At 46.0% G+C, this 14728-nt stretch overlaps 1 protein-coding gene across 2 annotated transcripts in view; it reads left to right on the forward strand.

Moving 5' to 3' along the window:
- The window catches only part of RPN2 (ribophorin II), a 57798-nt gene extending 43613 nt beyond the window's left edge, over positions 1 to 14185 (forward strand). The window contains exons 12-18 of one of the 2 annotated variants that reach the window (XM_029916802.1): positions 2288 to 2482; positions 3705 to 3791; positions 5718 to 5813; positions 7586 to 7661; positions 9471 to 9600; positions 11121 to 11168; positions 13860 to 14185. In XM_029916802.1, coding sequence (XP_029772662.1) covers positions 2288 to 2482; positions 3705 to 3791; positions 5718 to 5813; positions 7586 to 7661; positions 9471 to 9600; positions 11121 to 11168; positions 13860 to 13872 — 645 coding nt within the window. In that variant the 3' untranslated portion in view covers positions 13873 to 14185. The remainder of the gene's footprint in view (positions 1 to 2287; positions 2483 to 3704; positions 3792 to 5717; positions 5814 to 7585; positions 7662 to 9470; positions 9601 to 11120; positions 11169 to 13859) is intronic. The other variant, XM_029916803.1, reaches the window with a different exon arrangement.
- The last annotated feature ends 543 nt before the right edge of the window (positions 14186 to 14728 follow it).

The raw sequence follows: 14728 nt of genomic DNA on the forward strand, positions 1-14728 counted from the left end.
AAAGATCAGCTGGTATTGAGAAGATAAATTTAAGGCAGATTAGCACTTAATTGAGGTTTTTTTCTTTCTGAGGGAAAAAAAACAGATTGAAATTATTTTGAAAAAGGAAAACCTAGGTGGTAGGCCCAGAGTGTTTTGTTCTGACCACAGCAGAGTTCCTCTTTGTAGGAATCTGAAGAATAGCCCTGAAGAATAGTGCCTAATTTGTATGAGAAAGCAATCGCCTTCATTTTCGTTTTCCATAGATAAAGTAGTGAGCATTATTATTTACAAGGTTTTCAGACTGCACCCTTACCCCAGGGAGTCTGATGTGGCCTCCCAGACCCCTTGTCCCCTACCGCTGTCATCCGCCATGATTGAGAATAACGGCTCTTCGCTCTTCCCTGTCCATGGTAGTATTATAAAGGGAAATTCAAATAAAATGGGACGTAGGGGCCTTGGTTTAGGTGTTTTGTGGGGATACTTTAATGAGAGCTAGCAGAGTCGAGTTCATGCCGAGAGACCGCTTCAGAGCACATGACTGAGGGGACTGGATTTGCTTGGAAACCTTCTTGCTTTCTGCTTCTTGTAGCTACAACTGCTGCACATGTGCCCAGGCCCCAGAGTGGCGGCCACCCCCGGCAGTTCCCTGCTCCTTTCTCCTCCACCCCAGAGCTCCAGAGAGCTCGGTCAGGACACTTAGCCATGGCTAACTGACTTTTTTTTTAATGTTTTTTATTTATTTTTGAGAGACAGAGAGAGATAGCGTGAGCAGGGGAGGGTCAGAGAGAGAGGGAGATACAGAATATGAAACAGGCTCCAGGCTCTGAGCTGTCAGCACAGAGCCCAACATGGGGCTCAAACTCATGAACTGTGAGATCATGACCTGAGCTGAAGCTGGACGCTTAACCGACTGAGCCACCCAGCGCCCCATGGCTAACTGACTTTAAGTACTCCAACCTCCCAGCACTTCTGAGCTCCTTTTCAGAATGTTTGCCAGCCAAATAGCACAAGGGGAGAAAGAATATGAAGAGAAGAAAGAACCAGATTAAATTGGTGGGATGAGGGCTGAGGCAGGGAGAGTTAGTGAGGAAGTATAACTTTAACTGAATACTTGTCTCCTCTAAGATTCTACTTTGAAACTACGGCATAGAGACCTCCCAGGTGGAGACAGCATTTTGCATGTGAGCCTGGCTGCCACGTGCCCTTGGCTGTCACAGGATGAAGACCAGGCATCCACGTCCCTAAATCCCATTCTTGGCCAAGACTGCCGTAGTCAGGATGCTTCACATCTCTGGGCTCTTTCCCTAAACACTTTGATGGTTGTTCTTTGTTGCCCAGGTATAGAGTGACAGATGAGATTTACATTTTTTTCTGGAATCCAGTGCTATCACCATGGCAACTCATTTAATCCTCATGTCTTATGATCTGTAAAATGGAACCTTCAAGCCTTGTTCAGTTCTTTATTTTGAAACACCTGAAAGAAAAGCTCTGAGTGGACGCTAAGTTTGCTGCAGTTCTCATTTGCAGAAGCCTTAGTTTCTTGTGCCCCTGGGGGAATGAGGACTTGACCATCACATTGGTGACAGTATCTGCTCCTATTTGTTAACTAGCTAGCATATACCAGGTCTTGCACTAAATGCTTTGCTTTTATCATTGTGAATCTTCGCACAGATACACCACATATAGAGGTTAATCTTTTCTCTTGTAAAGATGAGGAAATCAAGGCCTGAGGAGCTAAAGTAAGCTGCTTCCCTAATTAAGTCGTGGAACCAAAGTGTCTGTCTTCAGAGCCTGGCCTTTCTCTGGGACACCGGGCTGCTCTGCTCGCTTAGACCTCTGCCTCGCTATCAATCCCCAAGCCTCCTCTACTGTGTCTTTATCTGGAGGCACTAGGAAATTGAAAACTGGGTCTCTTACAGTTCCACCTCATTTCCCTTCTTTTCACCCTCTGCTGAAGAAGTTAATTGGGCAGCAAAGTGGCCAAAAGACTGGCAGGAAGAAGAAATTGCAGCTGCAGCAAAGGGCTTAAATCTTCCACAAACTGGGCATTCAACCTCCAAGTAGTCGAGAATTGGCTGGACCCCTAAGTTAAATTTCTTGGACCAACAAAAAGTGATCTCTGGTCTCTGAGCTGGGAACCAGAGTGGGATGGCCACTCCGTCCTCACTGTTAGGCAGGTCTGGCACATCCCAGAGCCCCCACAGTGATAAAAGAGCCAGTAGTCTGCTGCCTTGTTGATTTGGTGTTGGGCACAGAGGGAACTTTGAAATGATCAGATGAAACGTCGTATTATTGTTCCACCCAGACATTTGTCCGACTCCATAACCAGAAGACTGGCCAGGAAGTAGTGTTTGTTGCTGAGCCAGACAGCAAGAACGTGTACAAGTTTGAACTGGATACTTCTGAGAGAAAGATAGAATTTGACTCTGCGTCCGGCACCTACACTCTCTATTTGATCATCGGAGATGCCACTCTGAAGAACCCAATCCTTTGGAATGTGGTATGTGCCCAGATGCACCTTGACCTAGGCTAGGGTGGCTGTGCCACGGTCAGACAGAGACTGCTCTCATCAGGAGCATGGCCTCTTTACCCTCGGCTTGCCTGTGCAGGGCAGTAAACATGCATTGTGAGGCGAGGGGCTGTGTGCTGTCTTCCGTTAGTAGTCCTAGGGGCATGCACATGGCCTGGCACATAGTAGGTGCTTGATAAATAGTGACTGAGTGAATGAATGAAGCATAGATTTGCCCTCGTGGTTCCTAGCGAATTTCTATAGAAGTTCCACTCAAAGGAATATTTCATTTTATAGCAAAGCACGATAGGGGATACACAGATGCAAGAAATAAAGGCCCTGGTCTTTGGGAGACAGTGTAGTCTCCCAGGGTGGGGTAAAAAAGAGTAAGACTTGAATTTTGAACATAATTCAGATGAATTCTAGAATATGCAAGATGCTAATAAACTCCTAACCAACATTTGCATACTATGTTATAGTTTACAGAGTGCTGTTTCACCTCCAAATCTCACATCTGATTGATGTAATGAGAGAAACACTTCTTGAAAGACTGTCTTCCAGCGGGGGGTTGAAGAACTGCGGGGGTTATCAGGACAGTATCCAGGGGGTGGGGAATGCCCCGCAGAAGCTGTTTTCGGTGAGGCCTGTGTGGATCCATTTTTGCTGGAGTCCCTGAATCTGGTCAAGAGCAGTGGGTGGTGAGGTAGGAAAGGTAGCAGAGGCCAAGCTGCAGGCCTTGAATGGCAGTCACTCCCTCTGCAAGATAAAGGGGCAGCTGCATTTCTTTGCATTGTATTCAGAGCTTTTTTTCTTCTCCTAGACTTTGGGCTGCTTTTTGTAAGAGCGCATTTTCATTTCTTTCTTTCTTTTTTTTTTTTTTTTTTTTTTTTCCTGTGACTAAATCGCACTTCCCAGGGACACCGGCAGTTTCTGATTGCAACTGTAACAGCCTGAATGCCAGTTGGGATTTTTGTACTAAGCAGCTCTGTGGGGCTCACCAGACCAGTAGAAGATTGGAACTCTTGCTCTAAAAAGCATTTTCAACAAACACTTATTATTTTGTTCTTGAGATTTTTACTGGCTCAGTCGTCAGCTAACAAATCAGAAGTGATTAGGCTGCTCGGAGCTATTTTCAGTTGTGGCCCTAGATGTGAGTTAGGGGAGGCTACCTACTCTGCCCTGGGCCTTTAAAAACTGCCCTTATTTTTTTTAGGCTGATGTGGTCATCAAGTTCCCCGAAGAAGATGCTCCATCGACTGTCCTGTCCAAGAACCTTTTCACCCCCAAACAGGAAATTCAGGTATAAGGAGCCTAAGGGCTCTTCCAGTAAACATGGAGGAAACACGTGAAAGGGCCGCAAACACCTGAACGGCGCCTCTGGGATCTTCTTTAACCTGTTTGTTTGATACTTGATAGTTTCGGCGTTGCTACACTGCGAATTACACAGGACAAATATCAGTCCCAACCTAGAGCTTGAAAAAAAGAGCAGGCTCACAGAGCCCTGTGATGAGCTTCCCGAAAGCAGACAGTTGGACACAAAATCAGAGTCTGTTTTTCCTGAACATCCAGGAGGTTCAGCCTTAAGATGGCTGCTTGACAGCTACAGGACTGATGGGCTCGGCTCCTGCAAAAAGCGGGGCTGTTGGAGCCTAGAGGTGGAGAACTCAGCTGGGTGGGGTGGGGCTTTCCTCCCCCAGGCAGTCCTCTCTCCAGGGATTCCTCTTCTCTGCCCAGCTCAGCTCACAGGACCGTTGTGAGGATCAAAATAAGTAACTGATCAGGAAAGAAAGGCTTCGAAAAATCTCTAAAACGTTTTACAAAATAAGCATAAACAGAACAAAGTAAACAGTCATTGTTAAGCAGTTTGAGCCATTGGTTAAGGAGACCAAGGTGGACACGCTTGGTGGAGTATTTTGCAGTCATGAGACATGCTCATACTGTAGTAACGTGGACACCGTTCATATCCCATGTGAATGAATGTCAGAATGTCCCAAGCAGACCACTTACTCTTGTTTCACTATTTAAAAAAAGGACAAGGGTCCAAAGTGTGTAAGTCGTAGGATTCTTTTTTGACATTTTCCTATGTTGATACACCATTATTTAAGATTGTAAGCTGTAGTTCAATACAAGGTATGACCATGGGGATGAAGGGTGTGGAGTGACTTATAGGTGGAAGAGGTAGGAGTAACTGCCATAGACACTGTTAGAGACGCCTCAGTGGAAGCGGCAGCAAAGAGGAACTGAGGTGAAAATTTGGGACCAGGACTCCGAGGTGGGGCTGCCTCATCCTGGAGCTTGATTGGCTGGACATTGGCAACGGAAGACAGACACGAGTCTGTGCATTGAAAGAAAGTCTGAAAAAAAGTTAAATGTGCACATATTAGAGCTTACAGAGTATAGTCAGATGCCCTATTACATTTGGTTTTACAGCCTCTTTGCAAACCTAGTGGGATGGGCATTGCCCTCCCACCGCCAATTTTCCAGTTAGACAAAAAGTTGGTAAGGCAACCTGCCTCTCTACTTGGGCCCAAATAGAGGTCTTCTGGTCTCCTGGGCCATTACTGCCCCTGCTGGGTGACACCATCCAGGTCAGCTTCCCAAAGATCTTCATACAGAGGTTCTCAGAACAAAACAAAAGAAATAGCGATGGTTGCCCAGCTTTCGGGTTCCAATTCTGGAAACCAGAACAAGGAAGAGACAGTTTATTTGGAGCGTCCTTAGAGTCATGGGCTGGATGCAGAAGGGGTGAGGTGGTTGGAACCATCCATAGTGAAGTTCTTTTACATTGTAAAAGAGAGTGGGTTACTACCGGTTAGCTAACTTGAGTGGGGCAGCAACATATGATAGTGCCACCCTAAGAACCCAGAAACACTGTGAAAGCCAGAGTCCTGCCTTGTATATATCATTGGAAGCATCTGTTACCTGGACACCCTCTCTGACACTAGGCAAAATGCCACTGGATGGGTTGCATTTTCTAACCTCCAAATGGCTGTGAATTTTTGCAGGAAAAAGAGGGTTGACCAAGTAGTGAGAAGGAGGACCTCTGGGATTAGAAGCAGCATTGAGAAGAGGCAAAAGCCCAGTGTCCACTCACTGCCAGGAGGGTTTAGCCTCTGGGAAGCATCTCTTTTTGACTTTCATTGGCATTTTGGTTCCTAGGAGACATGGCAGCCCCTGCTGGGAAGGGCACATTCTTAAATATTCTTGCTTTGTCTTCTTTCCGCAGCACCTGTTCCGGGAGCCTGAGAAGAGGCCACCCACCGTGGTGTCCAATACATTCACTGCCCTGATCCTCTCGCCCTTGCTCCTGCTCTTCGCTCTGGTAAGGAGCTGTAATTAGCATGGGCAGCGTGTGTCTGGCGCCACACTCAGCAGATGTAGCTGTTCTAAAGGAGGCTTTGTGCTCTGGCCTCCGCACAGCTCCAAAGGGGTCCAGCAGCTGCGACCTGAACCAATGGTCAAAAAATGTTAGAATAACTAAAATTCCCCACTATGGTGGAACAGCCAAATTAACTGATCATTAATGAGGGGCATGAGAAAGTACCTTATAGCCACTAAAAATGATAAAAGTGTATGGACTGGGATGCCCTGCAGGAGTGTTCAGATGAGGTCAAGTGTGAAGAAAGCAACGCCCAATGCTGATAGCTAGATAAAAACAGAGCACAGAGGGGCACCTGGGTGGCTCAGATCAGGATATCACAGTTCATGAGATAGAGCTACGTGTTGGGCTCTGCTTTGATAGCTCAGAGCCTGCTTGGGATTCTCTCTCTGCCTCTCCCCTGCTGTTTCTTTCTCTAAATAAATAAATAAACAAACAAAAGTTTTTTTAAAAGGTAAAAACGGAGACAGAGGCTGTGCATTTCAGTGAATTGAATCTAAAATCATAAACAACCCAAAACCCTCATAAAAGCAAGGGCTAAATAAATTATGGTACATTATATAATGGAACAATATGCACGTCATTAAAAGAATGGATAGATTTACATGCTGGGATTGCCAAGATTGCCAAGATGTCGCGGTGGGTGAAGAAGGCCAGCGGTAGAAGAGTATGTTTAGTATGATCCTCTTTGTGTAAAAACCTTAAGAAGGCATTATCTGTTAGTGTTGGTCACCTCTAAGGAGGAGGACCTTTTAGGAAGTGTAAAGGAAGGAAATTTTTATACTTCAATGTACTATATAATTTTTTTTATCAATTTCTTTTGGTCTCTACAAATTATAAATATAAGATGCGTATCTTCAAAGTTCAGAGAATTTTGGTAACTATGGACAACTCATTAGATCTTTGGAAAGTTAGCTGCCTGAGTTTCTAATTTATTCAGTGAATTAAAAAATTTTTATTTTTGTTTTGTTTTTTACTTATTTTTGAAAGACAGAGAGAAAGCATGAGCAGGGAGGTTCAGAGAGAGAGGGAGACACAGAATCTGAAGACTGGCCCAGGCTCTGAGCTAGCTGTCAGCACAGAGCCTGACGTGGGGCCCAAACCCACAAACTGCGAGATCATGACCTGAGCTGAAGTCAGATGCTTAACCAACTGGGCCACCCAGGCGCCCCTCATTGATTTTAGCAAAGGAATTATTGGTCAGTCTAAATCTGGAAGGCATGGCACAGTCTTTAAGAAACCAGACCAAGAGTATGGGCATCTGCTCTCATATTTGAGTGATCAGGATTTCAAAAGACATGGAGCCGACAGCAGGAGCGTGCTACCCCCAGGCTGCCAGGGGGCTTAGCTTACTAGTACTTAGAGGCCGAGTGCCAATTACTTCATCAGAAGTGTGGTCTCTGACCTTTCAGCTTCGTGGTTTCACCTGTTTAAAATAGAAGAGTTTGCTGTCATTAGGAAGGATGTTCAGGTTTGAGTTACCCGAGCACATTTGAGAGCAGGTGTAGGAATGCCTTCCTAAAGAGAAAAGGGAACAATCTTTTCCTGAGGAGTTATAATAGGACAGCTGTCACTTGGAAAAATTTCCTGTCCTTCAAGTATGCATGAACTTTTAAGCCCTTGGGGCTGTTCATTGGATTAGCATTGATGTGGCCTGTGTTGCCTTCCCTTTCAAGTTCTAATGTCTTTTTAATTTATTTCTCCCCATCATTCAGTGGATCCGGATTGGTGCCAATGTCTCCAACTTCACTTTTGCTCCAAGCACGATCATCTTTCACCTGGGACATGCTGGTAAGCACTTCAGGCTGCTAATTCCATTTAACCTCCTCTGACATTTCTCCTGCCCACGCAAAAGCCCCTTAAGTAGACCCACAACCTATTAACTATAATGACTTAATAGCATAATATTTCCGTCTTCCTCCTGGCCTTTTAGGACAGTTCATATGATGATAAACCTGTTTGATGATGATAAACCTGTTTGGTCCATCAGTGTAGAACAGCTGTCATTATATTGGGTTTCATTGTGCTAGGCTGCTGTTGGCCGGCCATTTACCCTTACTTAACAGCCCTGTTCATTTCCAGAGATTACTCACTTACCGTAGCTTTACATTGAGCCATCTTCCTGGCAAAGAGCATTAACGCAGTTTCCAAAGGTTATCCTTCCCCACCGTATCGATCTTCACATTTGTCGGCGGCTGTCAGGACAGTAATAGAACACAGTTTCTTCCACAATTGGACACACTGCCCTGCATTATTCTCCTGAGAACTTAGGACCTAAGCAAAACAAGACAGTAAATTCATAAATCAGCTAAGCGTTTCAGAGACGTTTGACCCTGTTGGACCTGTGGTGCCTTGCATTTCACTGAGATTTCAGTATTCTTTACTGATTTCGTTGACTCAAGAGTCACCCTCTGTGCGTCTAGTGTGTGATTCTCTAGGGGTCCGCAGATGAATCAGTTAAAATTCTAGGCAAATGTGTGTCTGTGTTTTTGTCGGGAAAGAGGGAGTTTGTAACTTTGATCAGATTCTCACAGGGATCCGCAACCTCAGAAACGGTTAAGGACCTCTGCCGTAGTTCATCCGTCATCCTTCTGGGCAAAATTGACAGGATGACCTTTCTCTCCAGCCCAGTTACTGGGTTTGAGTGATAGCCCTCCTAAGTAAGGCTGAGAATAGAACCTGAATATAAATTTGTTTAAAAGCCATGACTTTTCTTGCCAGAGTGTTTTTTGTGCACATTCCCTCATTGATTTTCTTTCTTTTTTTTTAATGTTTATTTATTTTTGGGAGACAGAGTTGCAAGGGAGGAGGAGCATTGAGAGAGAGAGAGCGAGAGAGACAGAATCTGAAGCAGGCTCCAGGCTCTGAGGTGTCAGCATAGAGCCTGACGCGGGACTTGAACTCCCAAAGCGTGGGATCATGACCTGGGCTGAAGTTGGATGCTTCACCAACTGAGCCACCCAGGCGCCCCTCCCTCATTTGATTTGCCTCACAGCTGTGATGAGGGTGCCCAGGGCAGCAGTTACGATCCCCCGTTCAATAAGCGAGAGCGTGTAGGCTCAGAGAAATGGAAGTGGCTGGGCAAGGAAGACATTGGATTAGAACCCAGGGCTCCTAGTGCCCAGGCCTGAGCCCTTTTCACTAATCCTTCTTCCTCAGTGCCTCCTGCTTCCTTCCTACTCACAATTGGCAAAATTCCCTTAACAATCTTTCTTTAATTGAAAGGAAATTATTCATTTATTTACTCCTGCATGCTTCCATTCAGAATTTAAAAAATAAAATGAATCCCAAATATAATATGATAGTAATGTTTAAAAACAACAACAAAAATTTTAAAAACCTACATTAAAGGGGACAGATGTGAGCTGGAACATGGTAGATAGTTAGGTAGATGACATCTGATTTTTACCTCTGAATTTCTTGGTAACCAAGGTAAGTATATTGAATTAATTTTCTGGCATCAGATAAAAGGAATAAAATGAGCTGGTCTAGAAATAGAGACCTCTTCAGAATCCAGCAGTTACTGTTCCTAACTGTCCTGTGCCCCAGATCATTGCCACTGTTTTGTTTAATTGGCCGTCGTGACCTCTGTTCCTATAGCCATGCTGGGGCTCATGTATGTCTACTGGACTCAGCTCAACATGTTCCAGACCCTCAAGTACCTGGCCATCTTGGGCAGTGTGACGTTCCTGGCTGGCAATCGGATGCTGGCCCAGCAGGCACTCAAGAGGTGAGGCTAGGGGTGGGCCAGGGACTCGAGGTGGAATCAGAAACATTTTTGTCAGCTCTGCTCACCCAGCTCTTTGAACAAGGGGTGTGTGTGGCAGACCGATTCGTATCCTTAGGGGCAAGTGAGACACCTTAATCCAGCCTTTTCAGTCAGAAAGGAGCATTGGTGATCAGCTTTAAATGTATTAAAACCAGTGATTTATGTCCTGACACATTAGAACAAGAGAAGAAAATAATTGCTTTATGAAGCTTAAAATGGATTAGATCATGTGGGGCAGAAGATTGTTAATGGGCTGGCTACATAAAAATGTTCTCCTCTGCTGCCACAGGGAGTCCTTTCAGCCCCCCTCCCCATGCCCCAGAGCTAATCCTCTACAACCCCTAGCAGACTCTCGGGGCATTTCCTCCTAAGGGTGACGTCCACACTCTTCCCATCCCCACCCACACCCCCAAACTGCCACAGGTCTTTAAGAGCCCTGCTCGGTAGCTCTACCACATCCCTGAGAAGCAGACAACCTTAGGTTCACACGAATGGTCAGACCTCAACGTGGCAGCAGCTTGTTGGCAGCTTGATTTTCGAGCCTGGATGAGAAGCAAATTTAAATGTCACATAGGTGTTTCTCATTGATTCGACTTCATTAGAACTTGGGTGATTTGAGCCACATAGAGGTCGGTAAGAAAAGGTCAGAATTGCTTTCACCTTTGGAAGTTAACATTTTCAGCTGTGCTCTGCTTTATCCTCTCCAGGACTTTTGCTGTAAGAATGTAACTCAATAGTGCGCCCTCCAACATGTCTGCCAATTAAATTGGGCAGATCAGAGAGGCTTTCTTAGAGACCATCAGTAGGCGGGAGAGCCTCCGTCTCATCCCTGCCCAAGTCTCCATTGTGCGCTTTCTGAGTGTCTCGCCTTGTGGAGACCTGGCCCCGAGGTGCTCCCTCACTTCCCTGTAGGGATCCGTGTTCCCCCAGAGCTTCCCTTAGCACCGCCAGTGGCAGCCGGTTCATTTCTCTGCCCTTCCAGGAGCCTTAACTTGGCAGCTATGCACCCCATCTGAGAACGAGCCAGGGACTCTGCTGTTTTTTCTAAGCAGGGCCCTGTTCCCTTGCAGCAGCCCGTCCAGGCCCCAGGGAGCCAAAAGGCTGTGCGCTGTTGAGGTCTGTCTTTGCTAGAAGTTACCCGCACAAGATGAACAAAATCAGGGGAGCAGTGGGGTAGAAACCATTTGATTTAGATCCTGCTTAGCAGGAGTTCCTAACCTGGAACCCTAAAATTGTGTACATTTTCTGGGGAGAGAGACCACGGTCCACGTCCCCTCTCCAGCACTTGTGCATGCGTGCAGACGGACACGCACACACCCTCATACAGAAGATTCTGCCGTGGGTCCTAGAACACACTCTGCCACTAGGGAAATCATAGACCCTAACGGAAGCTCTGGTTGGTTGTTTGCCATTTCTTTTCTCAAACTTATTTCTCCTCCCACTGTCCTTTCTTGATTCTCAAACCCTCTTTCCTTTGGCAGGATCGCTGCAGAGCAGAGCAGTAGATTGGCAAAATATAGGACACTACGGTAAAGATGGAGGGTGGACTGGTCCAGAAGCAGGGCCCCTTCCCATCTTGCCCACCTCATGCATGTCAGTTTCTTATCTGGTGTTTAGCCCACTCATTCCCCCTCACCTTCCCCAAGGCAAAGCTGAATTTTGGGGCCATTTTTAAACTTCCCGGACCAGGGCCAAAAAAACAAAACTCCCTGAGTGAGCCCAGCCTATGGGGTAGTTTGACTTGGCTTTGACTACGTTAGGCTCCATCCTTCCTGTGTCCGTGGGGTACTTGATAGACAGCAGCCCCTTTCTCTATGTTTATAGGAAGGCAGAGTTAAGGATAAGACAGATGGATCCTTGGACTTCTTGAAAGGGGACCCCATTCAGAACATCTAAATTCATTAAATGATGGTCCTGGGGCAAATCCTGGCACACCTTGTCACTGTTTCTAGGCCTTTTTGTAATACTAATCCTTGGGTGGGCCAATTAGTGTGGGTTGGTGAGACTCTCCATTACGGAGGACTAATGGCCATAGCTCAAGCCATCATCAGAACCCCGGTTTCTAGAACTCAGGGAGTAGTTCAGGGCTGCTCCGTGTGGAACTAAAATGTCAAGTGAAATATCACCCATTTTCCTAGGTATTAATCCTAGGATGAGGATGGAGGCGAAGGCAAGGTGAAGAGAGGGAAGGAGAGAGTATGTGCTTCATTGATCAGCTCCTCTAGACTAGGGATCAGCAAAAGTTTTCTGGAAAGATGGTGTTTTAGGCTTTGCAGACCATATGGTCTCCGTCACAGCTACCCAACTCTGTCACCGTAACGTGAAAGCAGCCATAGACTAAACAGATGAGCACGGCTGTGTTCCAGTAGAACTTCGTTTACAACAACAGGTGGTGGGCTGGACTTGGCCCGTGGGGCACCATCTGCTGACACCTGTACTAGACCAGCACATAGAAGGGCGGTATTTGAATTTTCAAGTCATGTTCCCTGATCCCTTTCCGCAAAAATGGCTTTCCCTGCCAAGGCAGTGGGGCCATCTAATTTTTAATCCTCTGCAGATTGGAGAGATCAACAAAAGCAGGGAATGTAGAACCTTTTCACTGATGTGTGAGCGTAAGCTGGCACGTCTAATCCTCAGCACAGAAAGACTACATTTGTCCTGGTTTTGTTTTTTCAGATTTAATTGAGGTATAATTTGTATCCAGTAAAAGTTGCCCTTTTTGAGTACAATCTATGAATCTTGACAGATTTACACAGTCACAGAAACACCACCTCAGTTTAAGATATAGACTATTTCCACACTCCAGAAAGTTCCACCGGGTCGTCAGTCCCTTGTCTCCTCCCCCGTTCTGTAACATACCCCGTTGGTTTTGTCCTGCATTAGAGTTGTTCTGAGATTTTAGTTCAGAACTGGTCCTTTCTGCTAAATATTGAGCTCTTTAATTCTTCAAAATAACTCTGGATTGATTTTTCTTTCTTGCTATTTTGAGAGTCTTCCTCATGCTACTGTTAGCCCCAAATCGCACTGCCTGAGAGAGAGGCAAGGTGCTTGATCATGTGCATGTTGGGACTTCAGATGTCGGGGCCTAGTCTTTTGGAGGAAAGTCTCTGGTAGCTAAGTGCTTTTGATCCGAGGACAGACATTAATTCGATGAGGCATGATCAAGGTGTAACTTCTCAGCCAAGGAGGCTGGTGGGCCGTTGTCCTTTCAGCTCTTCTGTCTCATACTCGTGCTTCCTCTCCATGTGGCCGTTTCGGAGCACACACGGTGTACCTGGGAACCTCTGGATGTTGGCAGGGGATTAGGGGCTCACTTCAGCCCTCAGGATTAGTTCTGTGCCTTTGGTGCCCCCTGGAACCGTGGGTTAATTGGTTTGGAGCGTACCATTCCGCAAGCCTGCGTCGCCATGACGTCAGCCCTCACCGCTGGGCGTGACTGCCTGCTAGGGACGGCGTGCCTGTCGGCGTGGTGCCTCTGCTTGCTGGCGCTGCCCGAAACGCCTGTTTGCTGCTTTACCCTCCTGCTTGCACAGCGACTGTCCACACTGTCATTTCCGTTCTCAGGTTTCCCCATCAGTTCGTAGAGTCTAGGATAGGGCAGCCATGGGGGGAGAAGTAACAAAGAGAAGGAGAGATTTTTGTCTCCTCTTTAAATTTTTCTGTGAGCTGAGTCCCATTTTTGAGAACCATTTTTAGGTTTAGACACTGAGGCTGACCATTGGCAAGAACGTGACTGGAGTCCCAGTCATGACTCAGTCATGACTGAGTGGCCAGAATGTTGTTGTCTGAGCTACATGAGGGGCCCTTGCTGGTTGGCAGACCCGGAGCGTGGGAAATTGAAGATGGACGTTCTATAGGCTTTCCTTTTCCTTCCCCTGGTTGACACTTGCACTGTCTTTCTGGCCTTGCACTGTGAGAGGTGTGCCCGGAATTACCTCATGTCAGAGTTCTGCATGCCACTTTCTTTCCTAGTCGTCAGGTTTGTGCTGTTGTTTTTATTTAAGTTATCATTAGCTTAAGCTTTGAACTAGCTGTCTCACAATCTCCGGTGAAATGAGATGGGGCATAAATAAATAGAATTAATAGATTAATGATTATTCCTATATAAATAGGATTTTAAAATGGCAGAGGACCTTGGTCTCTCTGTTGTCAGCAGTTAGGAACTGTAACAGCGAACCGAAACCTGCAGTAATTTGGTGTTTGTCTCCATTTTCTTTCAGAACAGCACACTAGTGCCCGAAGAAAGCAGGAAATTTTGAAAGCTGAGATAAATATCAAGAAAAGGAGTCAAGAACAGTTCACAGTTTATAAAGAGGAGTGAAGAAACTTTATTTAAAAAGACAAAAAAGTCAGAATTGTGGTTATACATTTGCTTGTTGTTTTTCTATTTCCCCAACACAGAGCGCACACCTGTGAGCCCAGACATCCTGTTTCTTTGGCGTGGCGCCTTAGCGAGACTGGGAATATTCCTAACTCAGTGAGATGTTGCGTTTGAAAAGTTGAAATTTGTAATTAATCTGTTTTGGAATAAAGAGAGTAACAGGAACGATGGCCTGATTGGGAGTCTGTTCTAGTACGTTTGGGCCGGTGGGACCCCCAGGGCCCTAACATTGTTGACAAGGCGGCTAGGGTGTTCTCCAGGCCTTTTTACATCAGTCCTTTTCGCCTCTTTCCTAACAGGCCTGAGAATTGCCTGGAAAAGTGAGCACGTTTTCTTCTCTGTTAGTAGGCCCTGTTGATATCTGAAGGCCCCTCTGCTTTTGCCTTCAAAGTATGGGCTCGGCATGCAGTGGGGAAGGGGAGGAATTGTCGTAAAAGGAGGTGGGCCACATGAGTATTCTTAGGCCCTTAAAGCGACACACATATCTCAAGGATGTCCCTTTTGAAGTTGTGTCCAGGATCACTATTCCCTGAAGGTTGTAGAATATCATACAGAGAAGAAGTATTGTATAATATGGTTAAGTGCATAGACCTCAGAGTTAAGCAAACCTGCTGTCACCACTGGGTTAGGGTGAGGGACATTGGGCCAGTGGCTTAAGTTCTCTAAGCCTCCTTTTCTGTAGAAGAGAGATAATGACCTTGCTGATGT

Source organism: Suricata suricatta, chromosome 12, assembly GCF_006229205.1.
Source record: "Suricata suricatta isolate VVHF042 chromosome 12, meerkat_22Aug2017_6uvM2_HiC, whole genome shotgun sequence".
Lineage (NCBI taxonomy): Eukaryota > Metazoa > Chordata > Mammalia > Carnivora > Herpestidae > Suricata > Suricata suricatta.